Source organism: Phoenix dactylifera, chromosome 9 (assembly GCF_009389715.1).
Source record: "Phoenix dactylifera cultivar Barhee BC4 chromosome 9, palm_55x_up_171113_PBpolish2nd_filt_p, whole genome shotgun sequence".
Classification (NCBI taxonomy): Eukaryota; Viridiplantae; Streptophyta; class Magnoliopsida; order Arecales; family Arecaceae; genus Phoenix; species Phoenix dactylifera.
Genome location: NC_052400.1, coordinates 5,663,475 through 5,688,292, shown reverse-complemented (window position 1 = coordinate 5,688,292; position 24,818 = coordinate 5,663,475). Strand labels below are relative to the sequence as shown.

The window sequence follows — 24,818 nt, the reverse complement described above, 5'->3', positions numbered from 1 at the left end:
GCGGGGCAGCGCACGGGTCATAGATGCCACAGAGTGGCATTTATCCGCATGCATCCGCGGACGCATGCGGCACAAATCTAAAAAAAATAATGAAGGCAGGAGACCGGTTCGTACCGGACCGGTTCCGGTACGAACCGGTCCGGTAGGCGACCGGTATGCCTACCGGTACTAGTTCAGCATATCTTGGTCAATACGGTATGGTACGAGTCTAGCTCGGCATACCGAGTGTTGGTACACTTCACGTACCATGTACCGGTATCGAAATCGGTACGGGGCACGATACGACGAACCTTGAATCATTGAAATCAGCATGTTTTTTAGCATGCAGGGGGGTAGATTTGAGAAAAAGAGCGGGAGTGAAGAACCGGTTCGAACCAGGTTCCGCTCTGAACCGCCCGGTTTGGACCAGTTCAGGGGCGAGTTTCAAATTTTATAGCCAAACCAACGTAGTCCCACGCTAGTTTGGCTCGGTACAACTCGAACCGCCTTGTTCGACAGACATTGATAGCAACAATAATTTATGAAGCAAGGAAATAATTTTTAGATTATTTATTTTATATATAGTGTAGGTTGGATTTGCTACCCTGATGAAAAGTGCAGCTTTAGCCTAATAGGCTTTTGAAGAGGGAATATCAGCATAAGACAGGGATAATGACATAGTTAAAATAGGTTACTTGAGGTAAATCTGGGTGGTGTTGAGCTGTGAGATAAGCTTAATACTAGCAATAATAATTAATAAAGTGCAGAAAATAATTTTAGATTTTTTTTTTGATATTGTAGGGTTGGCTGAACTGTAGCCCTACTGGAGAGTGCATCTTTAGACTTATAGGTTTTTGAAAGAGGTGAAAAAGACCACGCAAGACTTGTGTGGAAGCATAGAAAGAACACCTCTTATTTCAAGCGACTTGGCCTTGGTTAAATATCTAAGGTATGCTAATGCTATAAAATTTATCCTTCTTTGCTTATTGGATGAGGATAATTGATACCTCATTGCATTATAACAAAATGGAGGAATGAATAGATAAATTATATAGAACTCGCATTGTGGTGTCTTTTACAGAATATATTGAATACTAATTTGCTCTTGAGCAATTGAAACTTGATTTTGGTGAGAGCATTACTTGAGTCTTTTACAAGAGAATTTAAATAATAGGGTAGCTACTAGACTTATGTTCTATCTATTTGGTGATAGAAATTACTAGTAGGTTAACAAGTTTACTCTAGGTTCACTGAATTGATATTGGAGGTCGTACCTGTTGGCGACCGGTTTGGTATGACACGGAACCATACTGTGCCAATCCCATACCAAAAACAAGAAGAGGGAGGGGGAGAGGGAGAAAAGGAGAGAGGAAGAAAGAGAGGAGGGGGAGAGAGAGGGAGAGCAAGGAAGGGGGAGGGTCGAGGGCTAAACCCTACCCTTAACTCTAGTGGAGTGAGAGAGAGAGAGAGAGAGAGAGGGAGGGAGGAAAGGGGAGGGCCCGAACCCTAATGCTAGCATAGCGCTCGCGTGAGAGAGAGAGAGAGGGAGATGGAGGAAAGGGGAACTTTCAAGTGGTGGTTGAGAGGGAGCGAGTAGTGTCTAGCATGGCGCCATCGCGAGCACCCGGGTGGGGGGGGTTTTCCCTTCTATTATTTATCAGATACCTTCTTTCATTTTCCTTTACAACAATGTCCAGGTTATAGCCTTTAGATTCCATTATTGGCTTTTAATTTCTTACTTCCATGTTCTATTCTGGTTATATTTCTCAATTAATGGCTATGTTCTTGAAAATGGTCATATGCTTTTAATTAGGTGTGTTTGTATTGATATTTATCATTTATATATTTTTTAATTATGTCCATGTGTGTCATTATTTTCTATTTCCACACTTTTGAATGTTTTAAATATTATAAATTTATAATCACCAAGAACTCCTTTCTTATTATGGGTTGGTGATTGATTAATAGATGCATCTATTCGCACTTATCACTCTCATTTCATAGAACCTAATGCTATTGTTTCTTTGACATTCAGTTAGATCAACTGGACCAAACAAATGCCCCAACATCAACTACTGAAACTGCACAGGTGAAGCTTGGTAGATCCTTTCAATGCAAAGTTGATTGGTTCATATGATTATCTTTGTCAGCATAATTGACATGTCTATACCCTAAAATCAGACTGGCATGGTCTTCTTTGACACATCACCACCTTCCAATTTTAGGAGATTTTAGTTGTCTTCTTGTATAAACCATCTGATATTAATTTCATTTTAGTCATATTTTTTCAACTTTCCCCCCTAAATCTGGTATTTATAGTCTATGCAAATGCATTGCCGCAATTTAATTGTAAGAGGCTGCTTTGGTATTTGTTAGTACAAGTAAACATCATCTGCGCATAAAGCGAAACTCAAGTTCATTTTCATTTAATTTACCTTTTTACTCAAAAGTAATCTTGAACTTCATCCTCAAAGATTAAGGATGTAATTGCCTGCTTTTGATACCTAAATATGTAATTTGGGTTGGCAATCTGGACGGGACAAGTTGAGCTTGGTTTAGGTCAGACTTTGGTTGCGTTAGAAAATGATTATCTTGGACAGAAAACAGGTTCTTGAGAGGATTGAGAAGAAAATAACCCATATCCCTAGGTTAAGTATCGATCCTTACTAGCAAGTATAAGGCATACCATACCATCCAGATATGATACCTATATGGTATAGGGGCTCGATGGATGTCTTATAGATACATGATAATGTTGTGCCCACTCCAATATTATACAATGTGTTATCACAAGGGCATATTGTACCCTACTGACTTGTACTGCTAAGGTATTGGTACAGGGTCTGGTACTATGATATTAACCCTACCACCCACATTACATTTCTTAATTAATATTTTTTTATTTTTAATTTTTAATATAGGCAAGTCTCGTAATTTCATTTTTAATATAGGCAAATGTACATGACTAGGGACAAACATTGCCACCAGATTTGACCCGTCAGCATTTTATTGAGTTACAATAGAATATCAACCATTATGAGGTTTTAATTTGAGCATTCAATTTAGCATTAAAAAAACATTGCTTCTAGAGAGAAATATAAAATGCCTCTAAGTTATATGTTGACTGATCACAATTGCTGGTTCCAAAATCTTCTGGGTTACCTCTTGTTTGTTGTAATGTTGTCAAAGTTCTGCACTAGACCGATCCTGAATGTCTGACATTTCTTCTGGTTTAGGGAACTCCTTGAAAAATTTTATGTGATAATTTAAATACTCCATTATTTCCATTCTCTTGTAGGATTTAAAATTCTTTAATAATAATGAAAGTGATTATTTAGAGACTCCATACCATCATATTTAGCTTATTTCTGTAATTTGAGTCTGTTATTACTTATTATTACATAAGAAATTTCAGTATACTGTTGTTTTATGAACTTAGGAAATTAAGCAATTAATCTAGCATTTTTTTCCTCTTTTGAGATTTATGCCCTATGTTGTTTTGCAGGAAAATATAGACCACAGCCAAGCAGAAACTCCATTCAGTAGGGGGCCTAGGGTTGTTAGCCTATCAGAACCACTTTTAGCAGATAAAAGGTTCGAACCATCTGAAAGGATAAAACAAATGCAGCCTTCATCAACAAGGAAGTTTCACACTTATGTTCTGCCTACACCAGTTGACGTGAAAAGCTCAGATTTAGCAGGGTCAGGTACTTCAGTTTCTGCACCTCGGCTAGAAAGAAAGGATGGCTGGCCAACACAGTTGTGGCATTCCTCACCATTGCGGCCAAACATGCATGTGAAAGAATTCAGAAATGATGAACTGTCAAGCCCTACCAGATTGCGTAAAGCACAGTTGGTACTTAAAGAAAGCAATGCGAATAGTGGTCCCATCAGAATGCCCTCTCCTTTGAATGAAGGGCTTCCGTTGCCACAGGCAAATCTACTCAATGCTTTGGACTCTAACAGGATAAAGAGACAAGCTTACTCGGGTCCATTGACAAGTCAAGCACGGCCAGGCAAGCCCACATTTTCAGTGGATTATCATCTTGCAGCTTCTGCAAAGCCAACACATTTTCCCATGCCTCAGCCATCGACGTCACAAAACATGTCCCCTAGGGCCTCACCTCCTATAGCATCACCAAGAATTAATGAACTTCACGAGCTTCCAAGACCTCCAAACAGTTCAGTGAAATCTGCAAGACCATCTAGTATAATCGGTCATTCAGCTCCTTTAGTATGCAGAGGTCAAGAGCTTTATGCAACAAGTAAAATGCAACTAAATGCATCACAAACAGCATCACCACTACCAACACCACCTGTGGTTATGGCTCGTAGTTTTTCTATACCCTCTAGTAGTCCAGGAACACCATCGCTAGCAATTGCTAAGATGTTGGAGGTTCCTCAAAATCAGAGCAGAACTACAGATGTATCTTCACCTCCTCTGAGACCAATATCTTTGATAAACGTACAGTCCACATCAACAATTTCAGAATCAGTAGCTCAGGCCACAAAAGCAAAGGTATATTAAATCACAAATGTGATAATATTCTATCATTTTAGGGATATGTAATTAGTTTGCTGATTTTTTTATGTAAATCACAAACTAAAAGGACTGCTTGCTAAGTTCTCTGTTATGATGTTTATCTTACTATAAACCCTGCAAATGGTTGGATATAATTTTTCTTTTTGTTGAAGTATCAATCTCTTTAAAAGTGGGCTTAGTTTCTTTTATCTGCTCTCAAAGTAGTTGGTTTGAAGTTAATTTTTGGATGTGATTAACAATATAATAATATTAAAAATGACATACTGACTGCATTCATAGATAGGGAGTTAAATTTGAAGTTTAGTGGTAGTCGTCCCTATTTCATTTCTATCTCCTTGGTTCATATTAATACCTTGTAAGTTATGTATTTACCTATGGATAATGCCAACCAGATCTGCAAGTGCTTTTGGTAGGGCATTACCCCTCCATTAAGGAGCCTCAGATAAAACAGGGATTCTTAATCTCTGATTCCATAGAGAGCCACTTAATTGTAAAGGAACTTTGGAGGCTTCAGCATGGTTGCCAGAATTCATTGATATGCCATAATACATATTCAAATTCAATATTAAGATGTTTATGTTTTTGAAAACATGATCATTTTCTGTCAAAAATATGCTTTCCTTGATGTAGCCTTTTAATACCATGGTTTAAATAATGGCTGTAAGATCTTGTTAGATAAAGGTGGTGATAGTTATTATTAACGATGTTAATTTTCACAATACTTAATATAATTTTCATATTAAAGTTTTATTAAGTATTTTTTAATTTTAACATAGTATTCAAAGTACTATTATTTTAACATAGAAATATATCTAATGTTATCGTATACATTTTTTACTGTCATTAAGTGTTTAATAGCTAATAACGGCTATTGACATTTGAAATCCTGCCATTAATCTTGCTTTACAATATTTGAATTTCCTGTATCTTAAAATCAAATGTTTTAGAACTTAACCTAGTTTTAGTTCAGGTGGTCATAAATGGATGGCCAATTGAGCTAGGTCTAAAAAAATCATGGTGAGCCATATAAATCAAGAATGTGCTGCATTGATTTTGATGTACCCATCTTGAAGTACAAATAGGTATTGATCAGTTCTCTAAAATGGATCTGCAATAATTTAATATTCAAAATAAAGGTCTAGACATGAATTCCAGCAGTAAAATTCATTACTTCTACGCCAGTTGCAGAATATCTGCACACGTGGGAACCTTGTGTTTTTTAGGTGATTTCTTGAGCCTTAGGTTGAATTTTATAAAAAAGAAGTGAAAGAGAGATGGGAGAGAGGAGGAAACAAAAGTTTATTTATTTTTGATAACATTCTATGACACACTCTTTAACTTTCAAAGCTTGAATGAATTCTAAACCACGATCTAACAACTTCCAATGGAAAATTAAAAACATAGAAGAATGAGAGAAGTCTTATTTAGCAAAGACAATTGACTTATTTTTCCTTGTACTTTCCTGTTCTTTCTTCTTCCCCTTCATTTTTCCTTTTCTTTTTCACTTTTTCTTTCCTGCTTTCTTTTTTTTATCCTTCTTCCTCTTTGTTTGCTACTCTTTTCTTGGCCACAACTCCTATCTCCGATCACTTTAGTTGCCTGATACTACCTCATGCCTTATAATAAAGGTTGGTAGCCCCATAATAGACTGCTGAACTTCTAATAATGTTTTATATAAGTTTCAGTTAGGGCTATCAACAAGCGAGCTGTTCATGTGTGACATGCTTTTCGCTTGATGGTATTTGCTCATTCAACTAATGAACAAGCCAAGCTTCAGCCAGTTTTTCAATCCTAAAATATAAATAGGCCAAACACAAGCTTGGCCTAGCTCACTTTATGTCCTTATACATACTGCCCTCGCTTCCTCTAGCCGTGATCCCTCAATTTTTCTCTCCCCAGTGCTATCTCCTACACAGAGTCTTATCTCTGGCCATCGTCTGTCTGCTCCTTCCTGTACACCTTAAACCCAATCCTAGCCTTAAGCTTGCAATAACCAACCTGATAAAGCTGCACTTGAGTTAGATGAACTTCAACAAGTTGAGCTTGGGCTTGGTTCTTCCTGCTTATGTTGAGCTCGAGCTGAGCATGTGCCTGTCAAGCAAAACTCGAGCTGGCCCTAGTTTTCTTGCATTTGGCTAATTTACAGCCCCACTTGGAGAGGTTAAAATTGGAGAGGTTCATAGTTGATCTATAATCTCAACCTTTCAGTTAAGGAGGCTCGAAATTAACAAGTATCCATCTACATAAAAGTTATAAGTCTGGAAACAGCAAAGAAATACAAGGACCCTCTAGGCTTACAAAGGACAGAAGACAAGCCAAATATTGGGTTAAACTGCCTTTCAACCTAATTTCACGATCGTTCTCCCAGATCAGAAAATATGTAGGGCAAATTTCTACATATGTGGATGCTTATAGACTGCATATAACATTTTAGGACTACCTAATTCATGTACATGAAGTCCTCAAAACATTTTATTTTTATTTTTAAACATTAAAACTGCTGTATATTATGACCGATAGTTTGTATCGTAAAGTTGAATTTCTCATGTTAATTGCATTGGTAGGTTTGGAGCTCCATTCCTCTCTCAAATTATTCTATTTTACCACTCTTCATCTCCCTCACTCTATTAATTATATATAAATAAATAAAGATAGAGACAGATGAGCTACATGGTTTGGCTGTGGACAAGCAATTATTTGCCCATAGATGTGAATTGTGATTGATGCCTACAAGATTGTGAACCAAAAGAGCATTTGTCATTTATCTGTTACCTAGTCTATAGGCTAATGTAGAAACTAATCTGGACATGCATTTGTGGCCAAAAACTTTTTCATTTGCAGTTTCGTGTTTTCTAGTCTTTAATGCGAATCATGTACCTTTACAAGAGCTTCATCTAGTCTTTAGCGCAAAAACAAGAAAAAAAAACATACTTTTCAAATAATTTGTGCAGTCTTAAGCTTTCAGTATATGCTCATAGTCTGAACTTTCATCCAAATCTATAAAACCAAAACCAAAAGATTTGTACTTTACTCAGAAGCAATCTTAGTCAGATCTCTTTATGGAGTTGCAGTGTAAATCAATGTCGGCGGAATCGGATCGGGCACAGTACTGGTTGTCCGGCGGGATGAGTCAGTATGGGCCCATTCCATGCTAGGCCCGTACCAACAGTAGAGGAGGCGAGGGAGAGAGAAAAAGAGAGAGAGAAGGGGGAGAAAGGGAGGGAGGCCGACAGAGGCCGTCGGAGGGCCGTCGAAGGCCGACGACCCAGGCAAGAGGTGGAGAAAACCTCTACAGTCGAAAAACAGGGCGGGTCCTTTGTTTCGTTCAACAGGGGTCCGCAAGGTCCGCCGTACCGGTACCGTCGACATACTGGTGGCCGGCCGGACCGGTACGGTACCGGTTCGGTCCGATACGTACCAGCCGGTATCGGTACCGTATCAGCCGGAAAATACCGGTTTTTTAGTGGTTCCGGTACCGGTCTAGGACCGGACTGGTACGTACCGGCCCGTACCGGCCGGTATGGCATTCCATGGGGGTCCGGCCTTTTTTAATTTTGCGATTTTTAAGTGAAGTCGGCAAGTCCGGCCCTTTTTTTATTTTATGATTTTTAAATGAAGTCGGAAAATCGCTTGTCGACTTCACTTAGAAATCGCAAAATAAAAAAAATGGTTGGACCCTTGTTGTGAGAACCCGTGCGGGCGTGTGTTTAGTCCCACATCGGTTATTCGCTCGGTAGATCTTGGGTACTTATACAGGATCAAGGAACCCAAATAATACCTTTCGGCTAGCCATTTTGGGTGAGGTCCTGGGTTGTTACAAATGGTATCAGAGCGGACCTGGCCCATAACCTATGTGGACTAGGGGACACTGCAGCACGGATCCATTGGGGCTAACCATGAGCCGATCGTGGTGTTTGTGATTAGATTTGAATGGATTTGAATCCTTAGCCTGACGAGGACGTCGGGGCTTGAACGGAGGGAGTATGTGAGGATCCGTGCGGGCGTGTGTTTAGTCCCACATTGGTTGTTCGCTGGGTAGATCTTGAGTACTTATACAGAATCTAGGAACCCAAATAATACCTTCCGGCTAGCCATTTTGGGTGAGCTCCTGTGTTATTACAAATGGTATCAGAGCGGATCCGGCTTATAACCTATGTGGACTAGGGGACACTGCAGTACGGATCCATTGGGGCTGACCACGGGCCAATCGTGGTATTTGTGATTAGATTTGAATAGATTTGAACCCTTAACCTGACGAGGACGTCAGGACTTGAACCGGAGGAGTATGTGAGGATCCGTGCGGGCGTGTGTTTAGTCCCACGTCGGTTATTCGCTGGGTAGATCTTGGGTCCTTATACAGGATCAAGGAACCTAAATAATAACTTCCGGCTAGCCATTTTGGGTGAGATCCTGGGTTGTTACACTTGTTGCGGACGAAATAGGGAACCTGCCCTGTTTTCCGACCGCGGAGCCCGGAGGAGCATCCTTCACGCAACTCGCCGGCCTTCGTCAGCCCTCTGCTGTCCCTCCGCCAGCCAGCCTACACCTCTCTCTCTCTCTTCCTTTCTCTGCCTCTCCCTCCCTCCCCCGCTCGCTCTGTTTTTCTCTCTTTCCTTCTTCCCCTCCGGCAACAAATTTCATTTTCGTTGCTAGAACCGTGCCAGTCAGATGCCGGGACGGCTCGGAATGGCTGAAACTGCCCAATTCGGGGCAGTTCCGCCGACCCTAGACTGTAAATTGTTATGGAACCATATTCACTGCTGATATGGGTTAACTATGCTGATAGTTAGTCATTTCTTCATTTATGGAAGTTTTTAAGCATTTTCTCTAATCTAAACATGGGTTCTGCAAGTTTTAATAAGATTAGAAAGCATTGCAACATTATGCTTCCAAGAAATGAGAAAAATTAGAGTTCTTAACACAAGGATGGTTATCCTAAAACTCATATCTTGCAAGCATTTAGTTTGTGTTATATTAGATTTCCTTCAAATTTATATTTTCTCCCTTTAACGTCAATTTTTTTAATATATATATCTGACTTTATCAACGCAACTAGTGAAATGATACATCAAGTGGTTCAAGAAATATTGTATTATCCGAATGATGCCTAATTATCTTCATGATTTGGTTTATTTTTTTATAATCTTTATTTTTTCTTGATTTTGATTGATTACTTTATTCGAGAAAAACTTTTGAAACTAAATCCAAGATCATAAACCATTGAAACTGTCATATGAAAACATGGCCCAGCTAAAATCCCAACCTAGACCAATTTTTCAAACTCACTCTACCGACCAGTCTTCACACATGCACATGATTTGTGCATCTCTTATGAGTAGGACCTCCTGTAGTTGTTATTACAAGTCACATTATTGTATTTGTTTTCATTTGCTTTAGTTGGTCTACATTGTAATTTTAGTCCTGCCATATCCTTTGTGGCTAAACATTTCTGCTTTGGGAGCCATAAGCACTCTTCTAGCCTTGTTACCTTTGTCTCCAATGGCCTCTCAATTTATTTTCTCCTCCTCCTACTATTTTCTCAGAAGACCAACTTATGTTCATTTGGATTTTGAAATTTATTTCTAGACTGTAAAAAGTCGGATTCGAGACTGATCCATGCTGTATCCGCTTCCAAACTCGATAGGTAAAATAGAATTCGGATTCAGAATTGGGATAAATCAAAAGGAGTAAGCTCTGAACTTGCATCCAAATTTGATTAGCTATTGCGTTCGACTTCATATTCAAGCTTTTTCGAGTTTTAATTTAGCGCATGGTTTATGAAAGAATTATGATATGGAAAGTGAATGATTGGTTTTAAGAACAATCCAATCTCTTTTGAAACATATTTAAATGTTTATTTATGTTCAATTTGATTGAAACATAATCAAACCTAAATGTGGTTTGAGATTTTGGAACTAAAATAGCAACAAGCGAGAGAGTATGCATGAGAAAAGGTGTAAATCCAAATATGAATAAAAGAAACTAAAACAAATCCTTTAGTCAATCTTCTTTATATTTTCGTATTTACATATAGTACATATATACTTTGTTTTCCAGTATTTAGGTTATTGGGTTTTTGGATTTATACAGAGCTACATTCGAGTTCGATCTGATAAGAAATTGGATCCTATATGTAGAATCCGAATTTGATCTTATAAGGTTATGAAAAACTTAATTTGGATCTATACCTGATTATTATAAAATAATTGGGTCAAGTTATCAAGTTTTCAGGTATCATTTCCACCCTTATCTATGGCCTTATAGCCCATTGCCTTAATTAGTAGTCACTCTCTTTTAGTAATGAACTTAATTGATGTGTCTTTTCTGCAGAGTGGCATATACAGAAGGTGTTAGATTGAGAGAAATCCCTCAAAAAGCATTCTCACTTTTCCAAAGATTTTGTTACCATTATAATATATATAGGAGACACTTGCCCATCCAAGAATCGTTTTGAAGAATCTAAGAGTGAAAAAGGATTAAGAGTCATGTTTGGACCACTAAAGTCCAACTGGATAGTGTAAAGTATTCATGGGCCTAAATATAAATAATATGAGAAATATCCAGTGGGCCTCCTCTCATTCAGAGGCTTTTTCTTGATACTCAGATATAGGCTAAAGATTGTTTTGGTTTTAACATTAAGCAGACTTGTTAAGGTCCACTAACAGGTTGGCCGAGAAAAAATTATTGCATCCACGAAGTAAAACTTCACTGTTTGCATCAAACCGGGTAAACTCAAATCTTTTAAAGGGGTCGACCTGTAGATTTCTGTTTCTTATTTTTATCTTGCTCAAGAAATCTGAATCCATGTGCCTCTGCATCAGCATATGGCCAGGAGACTGATTTATTAACATATGTCGTATCTGGTCAAGAAAACCAAACCAATTATTCTGTTGCTCCCTATCATTGGATTGTTTTATATAATAACATTGTTGTCTTCTTGAGGATTGGACGATTTGTTTGGTATGGTGCATGACCACAACGTAAACTTATTTCCAAGGTTCTAAAGACAGCAGCAGTGTGCAAGCATCCGAGGTACCACATCAGCATTTAGGTGATATATATGTGCCTAGGTGACTGCTTAAGTGGAAGAGGAGGTAGAGTAGGTGGAGAAGAGAAGAGTGGTGGGGGAGGAGGATGTGGAAGAATAGGGTGACATTGTAGGCAGATATGGGTAAGGCATAGCACCTGACACCCATATCTCTGCCCAGGCTGCATATATGGGCTGCCTAGGCCGATGCAGGTGCCTGGGCAATCATTCTGTGGTCCAATCATTGTTAGAGTCACTAGGGCTTACTGCAGGGTGATGTGACCACATCCACTGCCTTCCTGGATGGGTCTATTCCTGAAACCTGCTCAATGGATCATCAAGTTTAGACAACTTCCCACACAACTTAAAAATGGTACGAATTCTGTTTTTATGTGTTAACTGTAAAATGCCTCCTTACTAATCATTGCGGAAAGAAAGGTTTTTCTTTAAAAAAGAAATCATAGATGTTAGGACTTTGAAAGGATAGGTTTGCTGCAACAGTAAAATTGTTCCATTATGATCTGGGTGTCACAGGCTTGAAATATAGAAACATTTTCTCTGCATGCAAGGTTGGAGACTCATGCATTGGGATACTTTTTTTTCTTTTTTTAGATGGTGGGACTTTGATTCATCTTATAGGTTCAATGGAATAATAATTTTTATTTCAGTATTTTCAGTTGTTATGTCATTTGATTTTGTTGATAGGATGTTGACTCAATTAATTTGTGGCCAAATCCTGAAACTGTTTCTCTAGTGTGGATCTGAAAGTAGGATAGGTTAAGAGTGCTGCAGTAATATGGATTCAACTGAGAGTGTTGTTTATGGATGCAGTTTAATAAATCAGAACTGTCTTAAGATCCAATCATATGCCATTACCTATGCTAAGTCCTAGGCCCAATCTTCAATTAGGTAGCTAACACTTGGGTAGTACCAGGCATATCCTTATTGTAGAAAAGGTAATGTGAGACGAAAGAGTTACCTTTTTAACTTAGTGATCTAAATTGATCAATATCTAGCTCTTAATATATGTCTCGCAGCCAAACTTAAAACTTTTGTGATTGGTTGAATTGGATCTAGATCCCAATCTCAGTACTGTTATATCTGGTAGATCATATCAGACCTTCACAATACTTGATGGAAGGTTTGGTTCTCTCCCGGTTGACTATTTTCTTGAACTTTTAAAATATAGTAATTGGTTTAATAGGATCAGAAACTTTGAGCCCATATTGTATATAATGCAAAAATTATATGCCCATGTTTCAGATATCCTCTGAACTCTTATAGGAAGACAATAGTAGAAATTTTCGTGTATCTGGAAATTTGTATTCTTTATATACATATATGAACATGTAGTAATGTACATGTGGAGAGATGAATTACTAAAGAAAAGACATACAATTCTTTTCAAGGTAAAACTACCATTTTTTGACTAATGTAGTAACTATTAACTATTAGTAACTATTTATAGACTATCAGTTGTAATGGGCTTACTGTGCTATCTGCTTGCCTCCTTTGTACCCTATGCATACTGATGAACAAGAATTATTTTTAAATGCTAATTGTTTCTTTTTTGCTTCCAGGACCTTTGTGATCAGAACTCACTTTAGCTGTTCAAAGACAATGAAATGGACAGCAGTCTCCTCATGCGGTTTGTGTATATAATAATTCTTAGTTCCCCCTTGTAATCTTGGTTTTTGTCAGCTATTGATTATGATTTTTAGGAGAACAAGCGCCAATGCGTCAAATAAGGAATCTATTTGGTGTACTGTGATACATTACTTAAGCATTTTGTTTTGTGACATCCATTAGAGCTTCTTTTCTTCCTCATACCCACTTTATTCTCTCCCTTCAGTGATCAGAAATGAAAGACTTTATTGTGAATATGGAATCGTCACAATTCCTCGAATCTTCATTTTTTTTCTTTCGCTTCCATTTGGGTGAGCCCATCAGATCTGTATTTGATGTTCGTTGCCTGATCTTAAACACACCCATTTTGTTTCTAAAAATTGATGTGATTAGGAGTTGAAACCCTGATATTTAGCTCATTCTTACTAGGTGTTAAGGGGAGTTCTCCTATTTATTATTTAGTCAAATTTGTAGGTATTTATTAGATATAAGTGCATCATGGCATGTATTATATTACGATCTAGGACCACCTAAAAGGGCTAGCCAAAAACTATTATTATGTTTTTTGGCCGTGTATAAGGATCCAAGATCTATATAGTGCATATATATTGTGAGACTAGACAAATGCCTTGTATAAGCTTTTACACTTCCATTTAAATTTGGGCATTCTTGTTGGACCAAGGGTTCAAAAATCCTATAAAAATCTATTCATAGACACCATGATTAGCAGGTTTCACTTCCAAAAGGAACAATGCTATAGAATCCTCTAGTGCATATAGGTTATAGGCCGGGTAAGTCATGGATGGGATCTATTTTAATACCATTTGTAATGAATCGAGACCTCAAAAAAGATTAGTTAGAATATGTTACTTGGGTTATGTAGCTCTATAAGAATCCAAAATCTTCTCAATGCATATCAATCGTGGAGCTAATAACATGCTTGCATAGGTTCTCATATTTCATGGCATCCTACTGCTGGGAACCCTAGAGGTCGCATGCGTATATTTTTAAAATTTTAAAGCGGAAACATGAATTAAACTATTTAATTCCTATGCATGCTAGAGATCATATCTCTACAACAAAAATAGATTTAGGATTTTAAACATTTATCCTAAACAAGTAAGTATGCATGATTCTATGTCTAACGTGTAATCATGCAGAATTTCAGCAACCTAGTTGGTTTCTAATCCTAACTTCTAATGAGATCAGATCTCATATCTTTTTGCTTTGAGGACTTTGATGATGCCTTGATCACCTTCTGTAGCCGCACACGCGTCCGACCTCTATAGATAGTCCATGCGAAGCTCTAGGATGATCCACAACTGCAGGAGTGCTAGCTCGCGCAGAGATGCTGCAGTGGCTGAACTTTTCTCTTTCGAAGCACTCAACTTTTGATTCTTCTTCGAGAGGATGAAGGAGGGAGATGAAGGAAAAGATGGTGAAGAGAGGAAGCAGCAAGTTTTAGAATTTTTCAGAGTTCCTAGGTTTCTCAAAAACTCAATCTTCTAAACCCTAGGCATGGGGGTCTTTATATAGCCAAAAGATCCCTCCATGCCTCACTTATTTTAGCCAACTTGTTTGGCTGATTAAAATCCCAAAAAATTCTGGTGAACCGGCATCTAAGAAGGGAAGATCGTGCCTCTTTTTTGGGCGTTTTGAATCCCTAAAAATCAGGGATTCATGCGCCCAAATTTCACCTGCACGCAAGCCTTCTTCATGCGCCATGCATTCCCTACAAATTAGGGATTTGATTTCAAATTTTTTAGGAAGATTTGAGGCGCCAAATTCATAGGAAAACCAGCCCCTCGCCTCCTCTTTCCTCATGCCAAAAATTGGCCAAAAATAAAGAGGGAGGCGCCATGAATTTAAGGGATAAGTCAAGGTGTTAATTTCCTTCTCTATAAAGGAAAACTAGGGTCCTAAAATTTAGGGATTCTTCTCCTTCTCAATTTTGAATTTTTGGACTCATAATCCTTATCAAATAAGGACTACTAATTAACTTGGGTCATGCCCAATCCAATTGGGTCAAGTTCCATCAACTGGGTCAAGCCCAATCTACTTAGATCGAACCCAATCCAATTAGGTCAAATCTTGATGTAGCCCAAATTGAGTCTTATTTAATTTGGCTCAACCTAAGCCCAATCATTCAATCAAATTGAGTTAATTAGCAATCTAATTGCTAATTAATCCTTCAATAATTCAATAATTATTTTACTGCAACTTTTGCTTAGGATAATTTGTCAATCGAATTGACCGATGTACCCTTGGACGATTCTTAATCGTCGATCAACCATTTGATCCACTTAGAAACTTCTATGCGTGTGACCCCATAGGTTCGAACCTAAGCCGGTAGCACAAGAACGACTTTCTGTACTAATCGAAATGACCATCTAGCAATGGTACTCGACGTCCAGATAGGCCGAATGATTGCAAAGCAACATTCAAGAACTCTTGAACTATGGTTACCGTATAATTAATCTTTATAACACCAAATGCCTAGGATGACTTCAGAGTTCTATCAACTTTTTAATCAGTGCATCGAAAATGTGTTTCAACTTTACAAGTCCTGCGACTCCTCACAAAAATTACCTTGGCCAAGGTTTTGCTAAATTGAACATAAGGGCATTATCTTCTATCACCAGGAGGGGTCAATTTCATTTTGACTCACGCACCGACTTCGTAGGTACTTGATTGCACCCAGTAGCCTTCCATCACTGAATTAGAAATTCAGATAGTCCGGTACCAAAGTACAGTGAGTTGCTTGCAAGTCACCGTGGTGATCTCAGGTTTGAGGGATACTTATACCCATATCAACTTGGAACATCTCTTGACAGCAGAGCGTTCCGGAACTGGTCACGTTCAATGAAATGTACTCTTACACTTAATCTGTATGGCATATCAGTATCTCTACACTCTTTAGTTAAGAGGACAACTAACGATATGGCACACAACAACCTATTCTCAATAATGCTATTGTTCTACTAATAGCATATCATTTGGTTGTGAACAAGTTTAAGGACTCATAGACAAATCCTCCTTTATCTTTTTAAAAGAGTTCTAAGAACTTCATCACACTACAAGAGTTCAAGAAAATGTACAAAATATATGCGATGAATAATGCCAAATAATCTTTTATTAATTCATTAATTCATATACAATTCAATCATCAACAAGCTGACGATTGATTTTTAGGACATAATTCCTAACACCTACTTCTAGGAGTATTTGGCTTTTGGGATCCCAATGTTATTCTTACTTATGGTCATAAACAAGGGCTTTGTTTTCCCAAGTATTTTCAGTTCCTCGTTTTGTACATTCAATTTGATATGTTTATAATGTGTGTACTGGTGAGTTTTATTGGCATGGCAATTAGCTTAGCTCATGTTAGAACTCCATGACCTTTAATAACATACTTTAAGTCTTGGTTTATTTTCAGCAGTCACACCATAATGAGCATACACCTAGGCAAGTCGGTGAAGAGAATTACAGGCTAGCACTGGTCCTTCAATTGATAAATGGATCAGGGATAGATGATAAATAGGAGCCATTGTAAGGATTGGTGGATCCAGTTTTCTTTGCTCTTTGATTGAATAAAATTGCGCACAGGACTATGAATTTGTTTTAAAGATATATTATCTATCTAACAATATGATTAAGCAATTTGATTAAAGCTCTCTGCACCAATATAGAGAAGGTCAAAAGAAAGGTCCAAAGGAGGTATTGCTGGGAGTTCCGATCCATCCTATTACGGTTCTTGAGCGTCATAATATCAGACTTTTGTTAGATCTTGAACTTGTAGTTTCCTGTTACGCTTGGTTGGACAATTTAGCTGTAGTCATAAATGTGTTCTGATCCATCCTATTAGAGTTCTTGTACAAGATAATATCAGAATTTTGTTAGATCTTGAACGGTTGAGGGATTAGTAGCTTAGGAGTTTTCTGTTACGCTTGTTTGGGCAATTGAGTCGTAGCCATGAACCCAAGGCAAGTGGAAAATTGCCATGCTTATCCGAGGATGGAAATTGTTTAAAGCTGGAATTATAGGAGCTAAACTTACTCTAGCTCAGAGTACACAAGTGTTTGCACCATTGATGGTTTAGCCATATATCATGCTGAGCACTTGGCTTGTTTTCTGAAGCTGGCTTAGGTAAGCAAACATAGAACAGCACCATTTGGAGTAGCTAGATTTGTAGGTTTACCAGTTACAAGTGAATTTAGCCAAGCACTTATCTGTAAGAATCCAAGTAACACAACTATTCTCAACTATTAGATGAAGGATGCATAGTGGGTCCGACAGGGTATTTTGTAGTGGATAAAAAACAAAGCATGGAACCTACTAGGAGATATTGAGGCTGCAAAAACACGACTCTGAGAATTACTATTCTTAGCTACTTCAGTCTATGTGCTTATCTAGAACTTTGCCTAGCTCTTAGTCTAGCAACCACATGTCAAGAGGATGCTCTAAAAAAAAGCTGTCTCTCAAGTCTCTCTCTCTCTCTCATTCTTTATCTTCTAAAAAAGGAAAACCTAACCTACGCCTCTGTGTGTGTGTGTGTGTGTGTGTGTGTAGATACAAATATCCAAACCCCATGGATGCCAATCCTTTTATAGATGACGGGAGGCCTTACGGTTTCCTCGTGAGGACACCTTAAAGAGTCCTAATCAGACTGATACCAGAGGAGATAAGGATGAGGAGATGACACCTTTATCTTTGCTACCTCCTAGAAGTCTTAGTTAGACTCTAACTTCAGAGAACCAAGGGTGTTGGACACTAGAGGCCACCCTCCTCTAGAAGCACGTACCCCTTATGGGCATGCACTTTCTAGTAGGTGCAAATTAGGAAGGGGTACCATCCTCCCAACTTAGTTGACTAGCCCCCACTTGGATCTCATCCAAGTGGACCTAAGTTAGCCCGTCCAGTCTTACTTGACCCAACCTAGTACAATCCCTATATCTAGACTGCTTCTCTAGCCCAATCTCTTCATCTGAATATTTCTTAATCCAATCAATGAGAGAGTAATCAACTAGAGTCTTATTCCAATTAGCCTTAAGACGGATGGCACATGCTAGATGTGTGGAACTAGAATAGGTAAACTCAAGTTTCTGCTTAGCAAAGACTACCTCCTTTAAGTCTTGTTAGTTACAAATAGGAGTGCAAATGGGTCAAGTCGATTCGGGTCGGGTCTTGACATAACATATACCATACGTACTATGTATGGATAAGAGATAGACACGATCTTTTAACAATTTTTTCTGTTAAATATACAATTTTGTGTTAAATATGCAAATAGGTTTTAGAGCATATCCTACTTTCAATATTAGATACATAGAAGTTGGATGCCATTGTCTTTGAAATATTCAATTATCTTCAAACGTAGGTTCCAATTTCAAGCATACTAGGCCAAAATATAAAATACTTATTTCAAAAATAAATATGATCTCTACTATTCTAAATAAAAAATGGTGGAGCAATGGCTAATATTTTCTTTTCATTCTTCCTCATAGCAAGGTGTACGATGCATTTCAAAAGTTATATATATATATATAGTTACCATTAATGTAACAACAAAACCATGAATACCAATAGTGAATCAAATGAATTTGTATTGATAAAAGATGTTTGCAACTATAATACAGAACTAAGAACGTCGCTATAATGCTGTACCCTATAGATTTTAAAAGTAATATATATATATATATATATATATATATATATTGGAACTCTACAAGGGGAAAAAGGAAACTAAAGAACAACATAACTAGAATGAATAGCTAGAATGAAATAATATGAATTTGTATATTAAAGAAAATTTTTATAATTTTAAGTACAAACCTTCGAAGCACCTCACATGACTGTGCTGATAATGGCTAATTCCTAGATCTTATGTATGCTTTGTTTTTATTTCTTGGCTCCATCAGATGAGCTTTTGAGTATGGCCTAAGTGCCCCAATTTGAACACTATGGGGAGTCATGTAATGGTATTCTTTGCTTCTGATTTTCCTCCTGGAAGTTCCCCTACCTGAATGATCTACTGAACCAGGCAATGTGCCACCCAGCACTCTTTTGGCTCCAACAATTGAAGAATCAAATGATAAATCCATCATGCTGAAGGATTCGGTGCTTTCATGCAACACGTCCCTTGGGAATCCGATTGCTGCATCGAGATGGGGTGGTGGAAACCTCTTGTATCTGCTTATGATGCTTGAACCGGTCATCAGTCTCCGTCGCTGGAAATAAGAACCAGAGATGAAGATGAGACAAAAATAGAAAACCAAATTAACACGAGGGAGAAAGATCAAGGTGCAATACGGTTAGTGCTGATAGCAAACATGATTATGCCAGTGACAATCACAAGATATGCCAACATGATTACAATTTCTAGTGCATTTCAAATTTGACTTGATTCATGCCAGCTACAATCACAAGATATGCCAACATGAATCAAGTCTGCTATCAAGTGCTGGGATGTGAAATAGACTCAAGACATGATTGCTAAACAAAAACATTTTCGAACCAATAAGCCTTCTCTCAAATGAGGTTGGTTCTACAGATCCTCATGGTCCATTTTTTTAGGGCTGCAATACCTATTGCTTTGAGACATTTTTCTCACATCTTAGGCGTTCATTCTTTTGCTTAACGCACTGACACAGATCGAAGTCACTCTTACCACAATGTGCTCAAGTTTTGACTGCACAAGCACGTTCAGTAAAGTCATTTACAATCATTTTACTGCCAACAACATATATACATCTTTTATGTTCTCAATTTTAGCTCTAAGCACATCTACCTAAGAAAATTTTAGTTTTTCCTTGATTGCAGCTTTCAATCTGATGCTCCAAATATTTATTCCAAGTCAACACACAGCAGAGAAAGATACTACAACTTAGGTGCCCAATTAACCTAGTAGAGCATGTCCTTAGCACAAGTTTTCTCCCATCTTCAGATGGCATTAGTAGCAACAGTTGCCATCATAGACTATGCGGACCACCTTAGCAGACTGACAAACATCTGTTCTCCTTGTTGATTTACAAATGGTTGTCTTTGTGATGTTTCTTTAAAATTGGTTCTTAAATTTGGAGAATTTTGAAAGACAACATTGCAATTTTATAGGACATACGTTACAATAAATAGAAGAGTTGATTACTGAAGCATTTCATACTTACAGCCAGTTTCACGTATGGGTCAGCATTTGCTTCTGGAGCTTGCAGTGATCCACAGCCAAGATGTCCAAATTGGACTCTTTTTGTGGCTTCACAATTTTCTTTCCCATTAATCCTCCTATGCCTATAGATTTAGATAAAGATATGAATTTGACTTTTGGAATGGGAACTACTGAAACAAATTTTATGTAGAATAGAACAAATACTCACATTCTAGCTTTAGCTACCCTCAAATTCCTATCAATTTCTTTGGTCGGAGTATACTGAGGTAAGCTTGATGGCTCGCAGGCATAAGGCTCTGTGGTGAAAAACTGCAATCAAACAGCACTTGACCAATTAGAAAGGTCTTGATACTTTTCTTGTCTAGAAATTAAACAATTTGTGCATTTATACAAATTTTTCATCCTCTTATAAGTTTGGGATCCAAATCAGGAACTAGCATAAAAGGAAGCAATGGAAGGGTCAATTTATTGTTTTGCTGGTATTTGTTTCAGAACTCCAATTTTTCATTTTGTTTATAACTTGGGTGGCACTCTAAACATATTTATATCTAGAGGTTGCGTATCATAAGCATAAATTTGACCTCTTTTTAATGAATTATAATCGAGTCTTAGGTGGGGCACATTGATTCCATCTTGTTTGGCAAGTAAATAGTTACACGAGCAATGTGAACAATATTTTTCTTTTTTTTTCTTTAAATTTTCCTTTCTTACAGACAAATTGATGAACTCCTTATTATGTTTTCTGCTTTAATGAACTTGAATCAAATTGCATGATTTTCTCCATATAGGATAGAAAGAAATATGTCTACCCTTCATGATCTTTAGCTCTTAATACACGCTTGTAGAGGACCTCGAGTGATATATATAATTATTTTAACAAAGATGTATCACTTAACAAAAAGCAACTCTGCAGGGGGTGTGATTGTATGTAGGTACTCACTTCGCTGTTAAGAGCAGCAGTGGCTGTCCCACGCTCAGCAGGGTCAACTGCCAGGAATGTCTCAATGAGAGACAGTGAAGAAGGTGAAAGGTTTGCAAATGTTTCTGCGATACAACGCTTATATGGTCCAAAAGTAGGCTTTTGCGGTAACTTTGATTTCTTCCAATAATCCTCTGATGGGGATCCGCATAACTTAAAAATTCTGTGCAACTGTTCCACCTAAATGAGCATTAAAAAGGATTTGAACATCACTGAATTAGAACAAGATAGATTGGAACTTCCAAGAAACAGAACATAATAAACTATCCTAAAACTCCATGCAGAAGGTTCAAAGGATGGAAGACTTCTCGATCAATTGGAAAATATGAAGGCTGTCCAAGCTTTACTAGTTAGTCCACCAGAGGCAACAGAGATGTCATGAAGCAAGTTGTAATAGAATACAATGCAACATGGCATCTGATGTTAGAGAGAGCTGTGACCATGTATTATGCTATTGTTCTTATGAGCATGAAACTGAAATACCTCTGTCCTTCCTGGAAGTATTGGCTTCCCGGTAAGCAGCTCTGCCAAAATGCAACCCACACTCCAGAGGTCAACGCCAACACCATAATGAGTAGCACCTAGCAGGAGTTCGGGAGGACGATACCATAGAGTGACGACGTTACTAGTCATGGGCTGCATGTGATCAGGATCGTAGGAAGTAGCTAGTCCAAAATCAGCTATCTTAAGAATTCCTTCTTTATTAAGAAGCAGATTTGAACCCTTTATATCACGATGCAGGACACCTTGGCTGTGGCAGTGCTCAAGCCCAGAAAGTAATTGTTTCATATAGTATTTGACCTGTCACACAAGGAGAAGTACAAAGAAGGATCTTAAATGAAGAAAAAAGTCGACAAACAAGAGGTTTGGCACTGCAGATACCAAAATGAGTAAAGGATAAAGGAAAAGAAAAAGGCTGAACTTGTTTATGTTGATGCATGTGGTTTGCATACTACATTTAACTGTAGGAGGATTAAACTAGGCTACAATTTTCAGTGTTAAAATTACAAACATCAAAGGACTGCATTTATTGACTGAAGGCCTTTCTACTCAAAAGGAAAAACATTTATGACTGAAGAAGCATCTGAAATCTAGACCTATGAGGTATATCTTCACTATTGATATCTATGGATCAAGAATCCTAATAGGAGAAAGCAGTAAAATCGTGTGTGCAGTAATCAAATGGTTTACTGCTCTTGCTCTGTTCAGGAGAGGGAGCATGGAAAAGTTACTGACCAAAAACCTTGGGAGACTATTTTCTTTTACCTGTCACTGGACATAACAAATGAAGATGTCTCATTCAGTTGAAAATGTATAATAGGTTAGCAATCTTAGCAGATAAATTCAACTTACAAGTCTGAAACGATATATTGTCTATAACTTACGGTCTATTATAGCGGACTGACTGGTTGAAACGGCTATGCTCTTTGACTTCTTTCGATTAAAAGAATCAAAATCAATTCACAACTTTATATGGGTCAATAGATTCAGACAATGACACAACATGTGCAGTTCCATTATAGATATGTCCAACATCAGGTCTAAATATCAGTCAAGACCTTCATACTCTATAGAACATTGTCAAGTAAGTTATTTTTACCATAAAAGTTGCGGATCAACTTGGGAGTTGGGGTGGCAGTGGGAACTCTCTGAGATTAAAATTGATCACAATCCTATGTTGCAAAGTATCAAAAAATAAAGCAAGCAGAAAAAAATAATATGAAATAAATAGAATAAAATAAAATATGTTCAAATTTTTCTTCTATGCATGGCATGAGAATATCCTCTTCTTTCATATTATGAAATATTCAATACCTATATATATATATATATCAGATCACCAAAAATGTGTTACTGTTGGTAAACGCTAATTATTTTCGTCTTATAGTTTATTTTCACATAACAACATTATCCAATTTTCAAATATCATCAAATTTTATGCCAGTGTTCCAATTCATTTATTCTTTTATATATATATATATATATATATATATATATATATATATATATATATATATATATATATATATATATATATATTTAATATCAACTCATCAATTTTTTCCCCAAGAAAAAGAGAAGTAAACTGTGGCTGAATCAAGACATGTCTGACAACAAAGGACTCTACAAACATCCCAATAATAGAAATCAAACATTCACAGACGAAGCAAAGCGAAACACAACACTCCTCATCCAATAGAACTGTTTCTCAAGACCCGATTAATCAGAAGAAGAAGAAGAAGAAGAAGAAGAAGAAACACCACATAAAACCCAGATTCTTTTTTCTTCTATCTTTTTTACTTAGATATCATGAAATGAAACCATGTTAGTTCTCATAAAACTCTTTTTCACTTTTCCCCCGGAGTGAGAGAGAGAGAGAGAGAGAGAGAGAGAGAGAGAGAGAGAGAGAGAGAGAGAGAGAGAGAGAGAGAGAGAGAGAGACCTGGGCCTCGGAGAATTGGACACCAGGGGAGGCGGCCAGGACAGCGAGGTCGTGGTCAAGGTACTCCAAGATGAGGTAGAGGGAAGGGGAGTCGGCGATCCGGGAGGTGGCGACGCCCTCAAGGCGGACGACGTTAGGATGGTTGAGGCGGCGGAGCAGCGATATCTCCCTCGCCATGAACCTCACACCCTCCTCCGCCTCCTTCCCATTCACCCTCTCCACCCTTACCTTCTTCATCGCCACCACCCGCCCCGTCTCCAAATCCCTCGCCTTGTACACGTTGCTGTACGTCCCCGACCCGATCTAAACCCACAAACATCCAAGTTTTAGCCTTACATCCCCAATCGAAAACCCCATCCCAGTCGAATCAATAAGAAATCGAGGGTATCCGGCGCTCACCTTCTCGAGCTTCTGGAAGGAGGTGGCGCGGCGGGGGAGCCAGCCGCGGAGGGCGTCGCCGGCGACGGCGGAGAGCCAGAGCGGCCACCCGGAGGGATCGGTGGGGGCGGAGAGGAGAAGGCCGCGCCGGAGCTGCGACGTCGGCGCGGAAACGCGGAAGCGGTTGTCATCGTCGTCACCGGCGGCAGCGCCCGCGGAGGCGGAGAGAGCTCCGCCGGGGTCGAAGCCGTCCAAGACCGTGAGCTTACCGAGGAGGCATCCCATTCCTCATGTGGTTCGGGAGCGGCCGGCGGTGACCGAATCGCCGGCGAGCGGTAGCGGCGTGAGAGAGAGGGGGGGGGGGGGGGGGGGCGGAAGAAGAAGAAGCGGGAAGCCGGGAAGGGGGGAGAGAGCGAATGGGTAGCCGTTGCACTACTCAGCTCTCTCGCCCTGAGTTTAAAAGGGGGCAAACACACTCTTGCTCCTCTATTTATTTACGAAACTGCCGCTGCGGTTCTTCCGGTGGAAAAAACGCGCTGACGTGCCCAACATGTTTATAAGGGCATTTTCGTAGATTTTCGAACATAGAGGGTTTGTTACGGATCGTGGATGCGGGTTGCGGCATGAGGCATCATAATGCTTGATGGAATACAATCGGCTTAAGACAGGGGTTGTATCTTT

At 38.5% G+C, this 24,818-nt stretch overlaps 2 protein-coding genes across 4 annotated transcripts in view; one reads left to right on the top strand and one right to left on the bottom strand.

Annotated features, from left to right (window-relative positions):
* Nucleotides 1–13,430, top strand: part of LOC103715317 (uncharacterized protein At2g33490-like) — a 39,063-nt gene extending 25,633 nt beyond the window's left edge. For all 3 annotated transcript variants that reach the window (XM_026807775.2, XM_039129892.1, XM_039129893.1), the window contains 3 exons: nucleotides 2,015–2,068; nucleotides 3,485–4,498; nucleotides 13,130–13,430. In XM_026807775.2, coding sequence (XP_026663576.2) covers nucleotides 2,015–2,068; nucleotides 3,485–4,498; nucleotides 13,130–13,156 — 1,095 coding nt within the window. In that variant the 3' untranslated portion in view covers nucleotides 13,157–13,430. The remainder of the gene's footprint in view (nucleotides 1–2,014; nucleotides 2,069–3,484; nucleotides 4,499–13,129) is intronic.
* Nucleotides 13,431–18,947: 5,517 nt separating this feature from the next.
* On the bottom strand, nucleotides 18,948–24,498 carry LOC103715318 (probable serine/threonine-protein kinase At1g54610). The gene is made up of 7 exons (XM_008802902.4): nucleotides 24,159–24,498; nucleotides 23,760–24,062; nucleotides 21,800–22,117; nucleotides 21,278–21,496; nucleotides 20,546–20,646; nucleotides 20,339–20,459; nucleotides 18,948–19,402 (listed from the first exon to the last, which is right to left on the bottom strand). The coding sequence occupies exons 1-7, from the start codon at nucleotides 24,420–24,422 to the stop codon at nucleotides 19,043–19,045; spliced, it is 1,686 nt and encodes a 561-aa protein (XP_008801124.2). The 5' UTR covers nucleotides 24,423–24,498; the 3' UTR covers nucleotides 18,948–19,042.
* Nucleotides 24,499–24,818: the final 320 nt, after the last annotated feature.

Coding starts and splice junctions, on each gene's coding strand:
- LOC103715318 (XM_008802902.4), bottom strand. CDS start 24,422: ATGGGATGCCTCCTCGGTAAGCTCACGGTCTTGGACGGCTTCGACCCC. Junction 20,460..20,545: donor AGGGTAGCTAAAGCTAGAAT/GTGAGTATTTGT, acceptor CTAAATCTATAG/GCATAGGAGGATTAATGGGA. Junction 19,403..20,338: donor ACCCATACGTGAAACTGGCT/GTAAGTATGAAA, acceptor TCTTATTTCCAG/CGACGGAGACTGATGACCGG.